At 40.2% G+C, this 13154-nt stretch overlaps 2 protein-coding genes across 2 annotated transcripts in view; one reads left to right on the top strand and one right to left on the bottom strand.

Annotated features, from left to right (window-relative positions):
* The window catches only part of LOC136679716 (E3 ubiquitin-protein ligase RNF182-like), a 28231-nt gene extending 19867 nt beyond the window's left edge, over positions 1-8364 (bottom strand). The window contains exon 1 of the mRNA XM_066658383.1: positions 8117-8364. The gene's annotated coding sequence lies outside the window, so the exon portion shown is untranslated. The remainder of the gene's footprint in view (positions 1-8116) is intronic.
* Positions 1-13154, top strand: part of LOC136678445 (centrosomal protein of 89 kDa-like) — a 133910-nt gene that overhangs the window by 99179 nt on the left and 21577 nt on the right. Inside the window, exon 19 of the mRNA XM_066656496.1 lies at positions 8550-8719. Coding sequence (XP_066512593.1) covers positions 8550-8719 — 170 coding nt within the window. The remainder of the gene's footprint in view (positions 1-8549; positions 8720-13154) is intronic.

Raw genomic sequence — 13154 nt, 5'->3', positions numbered from 1 at the left:
CAAATAGAATATCTCCACCTGAGTTTGTAGATGACCTGTAAACACAGAAGACTAGCAAAACTAGCAAAATTGTGTTTTTTTTTAAATTCCATTGCTGAAAGGACAGATTTTTAATGCCGCCTTCTTTCCATCTGCCATATTTCCTCACCATGAGGACAAATGCAAGTGTTTAAAAAAACAATACATTTTGCCCTTTTGTTTAAGTAACAAAAACAATTTATGAATCTAGAGTTGGACTAGAAAGAGTTAGACATCATTAGGTTGTTTTCCACTGCAAGGCCTCATGGGACCTGACTGGTTTAAAGGGCCAGCTTAGCAAATCAATACCATGGGTTTGATAGCATTATTGGTTAGTTTTCCCTTGTGCCATTAAAGCAATAGAAAAAGTCTCAGGGCCTAGTTGGCACATCAGTGTAAAATATATATTCTTTTAACAAGTTTGAGAATACAAATCCCCAGATATTTCAGTGTTCCAAAATGCATACATATGTAAATTGAGCCTCTAACCATATGTTCGCCAGGTGTTTGGTTGGCCAAACCAATGAAATGTATTCACATCAGATTATATCTGCTATTCACGTCAAATTCCTCTAATACACTGTCAGTACATTGGAATGTGTATTGTAAAAGCAAAACATAGCAATGTAATGTAATCTATAGCCATAAAAAAGGAAGTGTAGTGTTTTTCAGCCATACTTGAGAAATATTTAAAATTCTAAATAAGGAACATTCATTCATTATCTGTAACCGCTTATCCAATTCAGGGTCGTGGTGGGTCTACCTGGAATCATTGGGCTCAAGGCGGGAATACACCCTGGAGGGGGCGCCAGTCCTTCACAGGGCCACGCAGACACACATTCACTCACACCTACCGACACTTTTGAGTCGCCAATCCACCCACCAACGTTTATGCTTTGGACTGTGGAAGGAAACTGAAGCACCCGGAGGAAACCCACACGGACACGGGGAGAACACACCAACTCCTCACAGACAGTCACCCGGAGCGGGAATCGAACCTACAATCTCCAGGTCCCTGGAGCTGTGTGACTGCGACACTACTAAATCCTACTAACAGTTAATCCTCCAGAATTACAGACAGTGTCGCAATTTCACAAGCCTTTGCTCTTTAATACAGACCTACTGGGTTCCAATATAGTTGCCACAGCAATAAAATGCATTATAAAGATTGTCAGTTTATTATGCCCTGTTTTAATTACACTAATGCTTTAATTGGCAAGGTAAGTGTAGGCTCACATAGCTTGCTATGAATGTATTTATGAATGTCCACTGAATGTCCACTTCATTAATTAATTTATTACAGGAGCTAATAATCTCATTTATTTTTGACCTGTTAATTAAATCATTAACACAGCAATTAAAACACAATGTGAAACATGTCAATTGGAGTTAAATCTCTGAGTGCAGAGTAGCAAACAGGAATGCTGCAACATAAAATATTCATAATGTTTATATTAAAAATATATATTTTTGCTTTATTATAAGTGTATGCATAGACTCTTACAAAAGCTAATTTTTACATATAGACTCCTATGAATTTATCTGTTCCTGTGGAACGAATCTAAGTAAATAGTGCTAAGAAAAGGCCTGTGCAGGACCATGGCGATAAACTCTGAAAGTCTTAGACACTGACTCAGACTTGAGAATGCTTTTGTACAACAATAAGAAAGATTTGGGCTAAACGCGGTTAAGAACAAACTCAGAATTTCTAAACCAATCCCACGTGCCCTACAAGCAAAGCCCAAAATTAGGGGACAGTGATGCACCCATAATTGTCTGACATACAGCAAGCATTTCATAATGCCATGGACATAACATAAATTAACATGAAAGAAGCCCCCTACCAGCTGTTCTGGGTTATGAATGGTGACTACCCCTAATCATTATTGTGTGAGCCTGTAGGCATTGCCAAGCTAGCCATTGAGTGAAAGAGCTTTATATAAGCTATAAAGACCTTGTCTATAGGTCGATAGCAATGTGGTGAGGATTGAACCCAGGACCATGAGATTCTGCTACCTGTGCAAACCAATACAAAGTTCAGGCCTACTCACACATGCGATTTTTAAAGTAGTGGTTCACACCAAGTCTGATGTGGGATAAGGAATAAGAAATTGATTCCTGGAGTAGGTGCAATGATGATTTCTTTGATTGCTTTTTAAACACTGCAACTAAATGACACACAAACACTGGTTTCACCCAATGGTACAGAACAACACAGAACGTTCAGCACTTCATTCAGGATCTAAAGCTGTATAAAGAGCTGTTCCAAAGTTATTCTCATTGGTCAGTGGAGAAGTTTAAGGCTCTGCTTCTGCATGCTGCTCCTCTCATTAAAAAGAATGAATATATATATTAGTGTAAGGTTTAGTCATTGTATACACCTTGTGGGGTTCTGTGGACAGCACACTGTTCACTCTCCTCCTTCACTTAATCCACACTCTTCAGCTGGTGTTGTTTCTGTTTTGACAGACACATCCCTGTAGTTCATTAATTTGGACTGCAGTAGGTTCAGTCCAGTTTGGCTTCACAGGTGGAATCAAGTCAGTAGAAGCAATAAAAATTCTCCTGGTTATCAGTGAGCTTTGAACAGGGCAAACCGACTCTCAGTGGAGTCTTTCCCTGATGGCAGAAGGCTGGCCCTCTCAGGGAAGAGAAGAGATGTTAATTCAGTTAATCTCTGCTTAAGAGATGTATGGTGGGATTAGCCAAGTGCCTGCCACCTGTGTACATTCTGACAGTGTAAGATGAAACTTAAGTGCCACTCTGGACAGCGTTTTTAGATATAGCACATGCTTTATATGCATCAAGTACTGTATAGTACTGTAAGTATGTGGCGTGTTGTCAGTGTGGATGGGGAGGGGATGTGCGACACTTGCTGGGGCAGATCACTAGGTTCTGGGCCCCAGCACAAACTGTTTTTAGTGCCACTGTCAGTCATAGACCCTTAGAATTATCCTAACTTTTCACCTCTGGCACCTCTGACTAAGAGATTACATATTGTGGGAGATATTTAAGATGAAAAAGTTGCATTTGCATGTGTTTATCTCTATTTCATATGAGATATAACACCCCAGCAAATCACAGTTCAGCTGTCAAAAAGAGGAACCGATGAGACGTTAAGCCCATGCAGCTTATAAACAGTTCTATGTCCAAAGGCTGAAAAGCAGCCCAGAGATTTTACAATGCCTGCATAATACACCTGCAGAATACTATAGTCAGTAGTAACAACAGGACAACATATAGGTAGCAAACAATTGTGAACATCTGCCATTGCAGACAAAATACAAAAGGGTGGGACTGTGATAGATTGATTTAACACAATAACATCATCATGATAAAGACAGTTTCCTCACTGATGATTTGACATAAATTCTGTCCACAAAATACTTGTTATTATTAGAAAAAAACAAGTTCTGTGAGGATCGGGTTGTGTGCTGGTATTCTGAATCACACACACTCAAAAGTTCTTCCCAATATTTTGGATGGAGATCAGTAACTCCAGAGAACTCCAGGAGGAGGTAAAACACATAAGGAGCAATATGTAATAATAAACATATTTGGGAGTTCGCAAAGACTAAAGAAAATAAATTCTAAGAGGATCAGTTACCCATAGTTCTGCAGGAAATCCACACTGTACCAGTAAGAGGCTTTAGCCAAAAACGTTTTGCCTGCCTTAGTAGCATTCTTCAAAGTATAAGTAAATAAGCCTACCACTGCTGAGAAATCCTTTAGCAGCCTGCATGCTGTGGTGCTGCAGATCACATCAGTTCTGCCGCATCCCTGTGTAATCTGACCTTGCAATAGTAAGGCATAGGTTTGTGGGTTTGCGGGTCATTGCTAATGAGGCAGCACCTGTGAAACATAATCAACTTAAAAATAATTAAAAAATCGAATTATATATATATACAGGGGTTGGACAATGAAACTGAAACACCTGGGTTTGGACCACAATAATTTATTAGTATGGTGTAGGGCCTCCTTTTGAGGCCAATACAGCGTCAGTTCATCTTGGGAATGACATATAAAAGTCCTGCACAGTGGTCAGAGGGATTTTAAACCATTCTTCTTGCAGGATAGTGGCCGGGGTTTCATTGTCTAACCCCTGTATATACCACTAAACCTGCATATGCAGCTGAAACTGGATTTGAATGACTTTAGGTTTCAACAACCTAAGTTCCTAAGTTGCCAGATTTTTAAATAAACTTTCAATCATTTTATATTTTATTTGCATTTGTTGCTGCAGAGAACAAGATATGGATAGATATGTGTTGTTCTGTGATTGTTGTTCTATTGTTTCTGTGATTTGGCTGGCAGTAGTACTGTAACAGGTGAGTGAGAGACAGATAGAGAGTGTGTCCCATGGGTGGGTTACATCCAGAGACTCAGTTTGATAAAGTAGCATTTCTTTGTCTTCTTAAACTTAACGGTTTACATTTTCTGGCCCTGAGCAATCCTTGTGTCTTTATTCGACAGGGTCATGTGAAAAATCACATGAATATAAGAGATGCCATTTTTCCAACCACACTACATTACCTTCAAGTCTAAATTGCTTTCAAGGACTTCTAATAAAAAGGATATTCATTGTAGCGCCACATGAATAACTCCCAATTACACCCAAGAAGTTTGTTTTTCTTGCTTTTCCTAGTTCTCTCCCTAAGCAAATGGATATTTTCCAACTGCTTGGAGGAGCAGTTTTCCAACTCCATGTGCTTGGAGGAGAAAACTAACTGGAAGTTAGTTACTATGTCAGCTATTAAACACCAACTTGCATTGTGCTGAGTGATGGTGAAGAGGGAGGGCCAGAAAGATACATTTCTAATAATGTTTTTAAACATTATTTTTTTCAGGTGTTTAAGCATAAGCTCTAGGGTAAATTTGCCTTAGTGTGTGTATTGGGGTCGGGGTTTAGGTAAGTGGGTTGTACTCATGCTTTACACAGCAGTCTTTGAGCTGTTTCTGAAGCATGAGGTCACTCACAGTTCACTGAACAGAGGGAATAAATTACACATTGATGTGTGAATGTATTAGACACACACACACACACACACACACACACACACACAGCTAATACACATCTATGGCAGCAATACTGAAAAAGACACAGGTTGTTCCTATGACTTTAGCTTGCATCACCAGGTTGGTATTAAACACTTACACATTCATTCATTCATTCATTATCTGTAACCGCTTATCCAGTTCAGGGTTGCGGTGGGTCCGGAACCTACCCAGAATCATTGAGCAAGGCAGGAACACACCCTGGAGGAGGTGCGAGTCCTTCACACTTACACATGCAGACAGATTAAACAAACCTCAAAACACCACTAGACACTGTCTGATAGAGCCACGTGTCTCCACTTCTGAGAGCTCACTGTCTAAGATCAGATGTTCATCTGAAAACATACACTTTCCTTTGTCAATAGGCTTTAGCTCTAAAAGTAAAAGCTGTTATATCTGGAACAAATGCATATGCATAAATATGATCTACAACTTCTGTTCCTTCTGTTTCTGCCTTCTCTTTTGCTTTGCATATTCTTCATCCCCTTTCTTCTCTATTCGTTTTTACTTCTCTTTTCATCGATTATATCCTTTATGGTCTACTCCTCTTTAATCCCATCCTTTCTTATCATCTCATATATTTTTCTTCTTTACTCTCTTTCCTTCTCTCTTTTTTCATCTCTTTCTTTTCTCCTTACTTAATTTCTTCAGTATTCTGAAATGTGTGTGTGTGTGTGTGTGTATGTGTGTGTATGTGTGTATGTGTGTGTATGTGTGTGAATAGCTGCTCCAGTTGTCTTCTTAAAGAGGAGTTACTCCAAATGGGCCTTTTCTGAATATGCTTTTTAACATAACACTGTAGGACTGCACTATACTGCAATATGAGAGAGAGAGAGAGAGAGAGAGAGAGAGAGAGAGAGAGAAGAGAGAGAGAGAGAGAGAGAGAGAGAGAGAGAGAGAGAGAGAGAGAGAGAGAGAGAGAGAGAGAGAGAGAGTATGCAATGCTGAATCCTCACTGTTTGAGGGCTCATTATTACTCATTTGCAGAGAGGGTCATTTTAGAGCGGTTTTGTGGCCACACACACACCCACAGTGGCAGTGCTATTGAGCATGGTTTGTTGAGTATGAGAGCGTTATTGATTGGTGTGTGAGGGGAGCGGTTGGACATATTGACAGATAGCCACACTCTAGAAACCCACAGACACACAAGCATATACACACACACACTTTACGCCTCTCTTGAGCTCATTCTCCTGAGACCCCTCAAACAGAGGCAGTTATCTGTGGTACAAACTATCACTGCCAATCAGCCAATCAATCTGCAGTGGGGGTAGGTATGTGTGTGTGTGTGTGTGTGTGTGTATAGGGGAGGGGGGGTGTGAGATGCGTGACACAAAGTGTGAGTAGGCTTTTGAAACTTTCAGCATTCTTCCTGGCATACTTCCCAGCATGCTTTGCTCCCTACAGGCTTTGATATCCATAGGGGAGGCTAATTTGGTTTAGCATCAGTAATGTCTCTCTCTCTCTCTCTCTCTCTCTCTTTCCATTTTTCTTTTTAATTTCTTTTGTTTCCATTCTTTCTTTTCTCCTTTTCCCTGTCTTGTCTTTTCTTTGACCCCCCCCCCCCTCTCTCTCTCTCTCTCTCTCTCTCTCTCTCATCTATATCAGTTGACTGAGTGTGCTGCAGTAGTTTTTCTCAGAGCTGTTGCTGAGGCACATAGGGGACACGAGAACATTAACACTACGGGCAGCTTACACCCTGTGCATGGATCTCTCTCTCTCTCTCTCTCTCTCTCTCTCTCTCTCTCTCTTTGTGTGTGTGTGTGTGTGTGTGTGTTCTTCTCTGGTTTCACAGAGTTACATGCATGCAACAGATAGTTCACCATCTGCTGCAGTTACTGTCCTGTGTGTGTTTGAGTTTGTGGGAGACACAGCTGTGTGTGTGTGTGTGTGTGTGTGTGTGTGTGTGTGTGTGTGCCTACAGGTGCTCAATCCATTTTCATTTGTTCGCTGTCAGTAGTCTACTGTCCTATTCTTTACTCTTTTTATTTCATTTCTTTCCTCCCACATCCTCCTCCCCATTTTCTCTTTCATTTCCTTCTTCTCTCTTCTATCCTTTTCTCTCCTTCTCTCTTAGAATCTACTTATATTTCTCTCCTCTTTTCTCTTTGCTTCTTTTGTATTTCTACCTCTCCTCTCTCTTCCTCTTTTACCTCTTCTCCTTTTATCTCTTTTCTATATTCTCCTTTTTTCTCTTTTGTTTTTCCAGTATTTACTTTTCTGTTTGCAACTGATCTCATTTTTTTCCTCTCTCTTCCTATATTCTTCCTCTCTTCTTTCCATCTATAGTAGAATTCCCTGGTTGGTAAATCATTTAACCACTTGACACACAGAGCTGCTGAAACAAACACAAACATACACAGACACACACGGGCGCACACTAGCACATGCACATTTAAAGGCTCATAGCTACTAACCTCTCCACATTCATGGACCTGTTGGCTTCCGTTCTACTCTGTTATGGCTTAATAACTCTTTGTTCTTTCATTGTTTATTCTCCTGTGTCCTGACAAGAATACAGTATCACGGCTCTGTAGGGTATATAGCTGTAGAAAATATGTCTTTATTATAGAAGTGCAACCTTCTGTAGTAACACTTTACTGAAGATTATCATATACAAAGCTACATAAAACACAAGCTTGTCCTGACAAGCTTCACGTCCCCCCAAAAAAGCTGCTTTAATCAGTTTCACCATCAGAAACGATAAAACAACTCACACTCATTGAAATACTGCATTATTGAGGTTTCTGTAGGATGATGTCAGTTGTCTCGAAATGTTCATGCAGTCTAATGAACACTTATCTACAGTAAATTATTACTGATTCAGTTTGTATCAATTGCGATGAATATTCTGGAAATAATAACAAAGACAAAAATAATGTTTTAAAATAATAATAAAGTGGAGTAAAGCTGTAAGTGGAGTAAAATGTCTTAAATATAATTATTTCTGTCTAAAAATACATTTCGCACACAGTGCAGCATTATACAGTAACGGAAAGCTTTCGCATGAGAACATAGTGGTAATGATATGTCGATCTCTTACCTTGTGTGTGTTATACACTCGTCCGGCTCCTCTGAGGCTGGTTTGTTTTTTCTCTTTAGTTTCTCAGAGCGTGTTTTGGAAATAGTCCACTGTGACGTTCACTTGGCTGCTGTGTATCCTCCTGGCTGTACCATAGCCACTGTGATTTTATGTGTGTGTGTGTGTGTGTGTGTGTGTGTGTGTGTGTGTGTGTGTGTGTGTGTTTTCTCTCCACAGCTCTTCTCCTCTGGTTGGAGTTTGACACTGTGCATGTGTGTGTACATGCATGTGTGTGTGTGTGTGTGTGTGTGTGTGTGTCCTCTCCGCAGCTCTTCACCTCTTGCTTGAGTCTGAAGTATGATGTGTGTGTCTCTGTTCTTTCCGTGGCTCTATTCCGTGGCTCTTCTCCTCTGATTTGAGTCTCACACAGAGTGTGTGTGTGTGTGTGTCTCAGGTGTTCAAGAAGCAGGCAAGGGCGGGGGTGTGTGCGCTGGGACGACGATTGCAGGAGCAGGAGCAGGACTTTGCAGGAAAAGCAGCGACTTTCCAGCGAGAGATCCAGCACCTGCAGGCTCAGCTCCGAGAACGACAAGAACAACTCCACGGAGCGCTGCAGCACAAGAGGTGACACACACACTCGCACGCACTCTCTCTCTCTCTCTCTCTCTCTCTCTCTCTCTTTCTCTCTCTCTTTCTCTCTCTCTCACTCTCTCTCTCTCACACACACACACACACACACCCTCTCTCTGACTCTAATTCACTTCCACCATGCTTGTATCTCTCTCTGTCTCCCTTTCCCTGCCTCTCTTTCCATTTTCCTCTGTTCCTCTGAGTGATGCTGCAGAGACGTTGAGAGCAGCACTCGCAGCACAAGCGCAGGAAAAAGGAGAGAGGAAGGAGGGTAAAGAACAAGAAGGAAAAGAGGAAAATAAAGAGTGGGAGGGGAGAAAGAGAGACACAGAGAGAGAGAGAGAGAGAGAGAGAGAGAGAGAGAGAGAGAGAGAGGAATATAAGGAAGGGAGTAGATGGGAAAAGATAGAGGGGAGGGTAGAACTGAGGTAGGGAATGAAGAAAGAGAATGGAAGTAAGGAAGGGAAAGAACATATAAAAAAGGAAAAGAGGAAAGGGGAAAAAAATAAATCAGACTGACAGATATATGTTTTTCTGTATTGGTTACTGATCTTGAAATGGGTTTTCTGAATGTTGCTTAAGGTTTTGTTTTTAAATGAAATTTAAAATTAAGTGTGAGTGAATCATTAACAGGTAATTTCATGAGATGCCGCCCATCTGCAAACCCATGGCCAAAAATGTGGGGTTTTTTGTGTATATTGCACCAAAATTAATAATCTGTGATTTGGTAAATCACTTGAAACTTTACAAAAACAGACAAAAGTACAAAAAAAATATTTCCACTGTTCTGGTTTACAGCACATTCCAAAAAATCGGGGCAGGCAAAATAAGGCTGAAAAGTTTATAGAATATTTATGTTGTTATTTATTTATTTATTTATTTATTTATTTATTTATTTATTTATTATTTATTTATTTAAACAATCCACTTTAAACAAATGAATATAAAAGGGACAGTGATGGGGTCTATTGGCTTGACTCACTAAAAAGAGTTGACTCTTTCAGCTCCCAAGTGGCTCCTCAGATTTTTTGTTTTTTTACCAAATTATATGTAAAATCAATTACGAATGTAAAAACATACTTTGTATCAAATGTTTATTATTAATATAGCTTTGTTTATATACTCAACATGGAACAGAGTACTACAAAAATAAAGTATAAAATATCAAAACAAAGACCCATCTCAATCAGAAAAAAAGGTCTAATCTCTAATTGTGTATATTATTTGTAAATTTGTATCATGAAACAATACATCAGCAAAACATCACTCAACAACATATAAATTAATATAATGCATGTAATGCAAAATAAAAAGAATAAGCAGCATCCATATGACAGTCTGACTATGTAAAGTGCTGTGTGTCTGTAACCCCTCCCCTGCACCCTCCCCCTCGGTGTAGATTCAGAGACGCCAGCACACATCTTGACCAATCGTGTGCAGCTTAAACAGGAAAAAATACAAAAATTGGCTCGCAATCAGGAGCGGGCTCCCATCATTCACTTCAAAGAGCCGGTTCTTAGAGCCGGATCATTAACAACCTACCCATAACTAAAAAGGTTTAATAGCAGCAGCCACCAAAATTCAAGCAAAAATAGAAAAATAGATTTTTGCCATACTTTATGAGAGAATTGTCAAATTGCATGTGTTTTACCATATACTATACATAATGCATACATGTAATACAAACTACTATTTAATGAGCACAGCCTTTACATCTGCCATTTTTGAAGCATGATCTATCCCAATGAAATGCAAGTAGGGAACAGTGTTAACATGTAGCCTAGTGTTCTCTTTCATCATTAATTTTGTGTTTCACTATAGAAATCTCCCATATGCCATGCTTTCTAAACTGGTCTAAGTCAGACACAGGTCAAGAAAATAAAGAGTAGAAAGAATAACATGGTCCAAGTTCATAGGTAAAAAGAACTGTTTGCAAAAGAAAACTGAAGATGAGGTAAGGGAAGTGTTGGGGAAAGAAGCCTCAGCCCCACACATCTTGCCTTATGGACTGAGAAGGACTGAAACTGAGAACCGTATGTGCCTGAGAAGGCTTGGTAACATTCACCCAATAAAACCATATAAATGTGTGCAGTGACCTGCAAGACCAGCTACCTACAGTCCCCTACTGAAACACCTTAAAAAAAGAGCCCAAGAAGTAGCCATTCTTCTGGTTGAATGAGTTTGAAAGCCTTTTAAAATCTTATAAGCTCATGGTAATATAAGCTAAATTACTAGCCTCCACTGCCCAATGAGATTAATGCAAAGACCTCCTGTGCGGGGGAGCCAGAGAGATGAAGAACTGACTAGATTTTCTAAAGTTTCTAGTGCGTTATGTATACATAAATAAAGCTCACAGTGGACACACACAGTGCAGACTCTGAGCCTTATCAGAAGAGAATGGAGGTGGATGGAATGGAATGAGCTTTACAGCTAAAAAAAACAGCATAAGCAGTATCACTAACCTTCAGCAATGTAACTTTAGCCTCATGTGCATCTGGATGCACAGAGAAAGTTTGTAATGCACTCGTTCATTTGGCTTATGGCAGCATGAGCTTTAAAACTTTTTTTGTTGGTGACTAGAAGAACACCTGGGAGAGGTTTAGGACCAAAAGTCCCATAAAGGGCCAAAATGCTTAGAGATTGGCCACAATCTGTGCAAACCTCACATGAAATGGCCTACAGTGGTGTTGATGAAACCTATATGGCATGCTGTAATTGCTGCCAAAATTGACCACTTTAGGGTGTAAATCCATAGCACTCTGATACTTCTTTTCATGGCCCAGACTCACAGACCAAGATGTTAAAGATGTGTACAAAATTGTTCCATGGCCTTGAGACTGCATGTCTCTGCATAATGGGAAATGCCAGGGCTACTGTGATAGGATCTGAATGATCTCCGGTAACCAAGGTATCCCTGGCCAACACGGGGCGATCAGGAGGAGAGATAAACCTTGTACTCTGAGTTAGACTCTTGTACTCTGGCTAGAGTAGCTGTTATGGAGCTCAAAATTGGAAAGGTATAGAGGTGAGTTCTCGACCATGAGTGCTACTCCTAAAGGTATGACATTGTCCATCTGTCAGAAGAAGAGAGGACACTGTATGCAGGCAAGGCAAATTGATCTACAGCAGAGCTGCCATATTTCTCCCAAATTTGCTTTACAACATTTGGGTGTAGTCTCCATTCTATAAAAGGGATTCTTTGTGAAGAGGAGATCTGCGCCATATTCATGTGGCCTGACATGTGAGTCACGTACAGCCAACTTAAGCCAGCATTGCTCCAAAGGAGAAGAATGTGTGCCAGTCTGTGAAGTAGAATGAAACACATGAAAGTTAATATATGCCATCGCTGTGGTGCTCTCTGGTCAAATATGGACCGACAGCCCTGAAGGAGAAGACTGGAGTGTTTCAGAGCTAGGAAGGCTGTTAGAAGATCAAGAAAGCTAGTGTACAAAGCTCAGGGGTTGTGGCCAGATCCCATTCACTACACTGCTCTCAACAATCCTGCCATTCTCACCACCTTTTTCCACATTTTAAGAACTGGAAAAACGAACTGGATTTCTCTAACATTTCAAGGTCCACAAGTATTCTGCTAATACTCTGCCACAAAGTAGCAATTGGTACTGCTGACATAAGCGTAAAACCTGAACCCAGCACTGACAATCTGTCATTCTTAATAGGCTGAGGGGAGCCACCGACAGAGTGGATGTCATCAGGCCCAAGAGACAGGTCCTGAACAAGACAGACTAATTTCCCTGGAAGAGGGATGTGCAGTGTCTGAATAAGAGAGCGCACACTTCTGAAAGAGTGGAGCAGAATGAGACGGAGTATAGTTATAGCCCCCAGTATATTATCTCCTGCGTAGGAGTGAAACAGCTCCTGGTGCGATTTATTTTGTATCCTAAGTTGGATACTTAAAGGGGGACATACATAATTATAATCAAAACCCTTTTTTATATAAAATTCACAGCTTGCTAGTTCTCTGATCTCTTTGCATGCTCAAAACTGGACTGATGTGTTTACAAAGCCCCAATATCAGTAAATGGCTAAAAAAAACAAACTGTCTCGGTCTGGTATGCTAGGCTTGCTCTCTCAAGAGCGAGTTATTTAGACAACAAAGAGAACTCTACACATTGAAAAGTATGAACCAACATGAGGATATTGCTCTATTCCTGCTCCATAGGTAGATAATATTGACTTATTTTTGCGTTAAAGATTTCTTAAAGTGGAATCTGAATCTCCAAATTCGAGAGATGGCTAAGTGCGTGAAAATAAATGTACAATACAACTTCACAACTCAAGTTACAAATGAGTGTCTGTGGTGAATTAAAAACTTGGAGAGAAGTTAAACTTCAGCCACATTCAAACAGTCATTTTTTTCCTCAAACATACCATTCCACCTTAAGAGATGCGGAGCTTTTTAACGTAAACA

Source organism: Hoplias malabaricus, chromosome Y (assembly GCF_029633855.1).
Source record: "Hoplias malabaricus isolate fHopMal1 chromosome Y, fHopMal1.hap1, whole genome shotgun sequence".
Lineage (NCBI taxonomy): Eukaryota > Metazoa > Chordata > Actinopteri > Characiformes > Erythrinidae > Hoplias > Hoplias malabaricus.
This window is presented reverse-complemented; position numbering and strand designations above follow the sequence as displayed.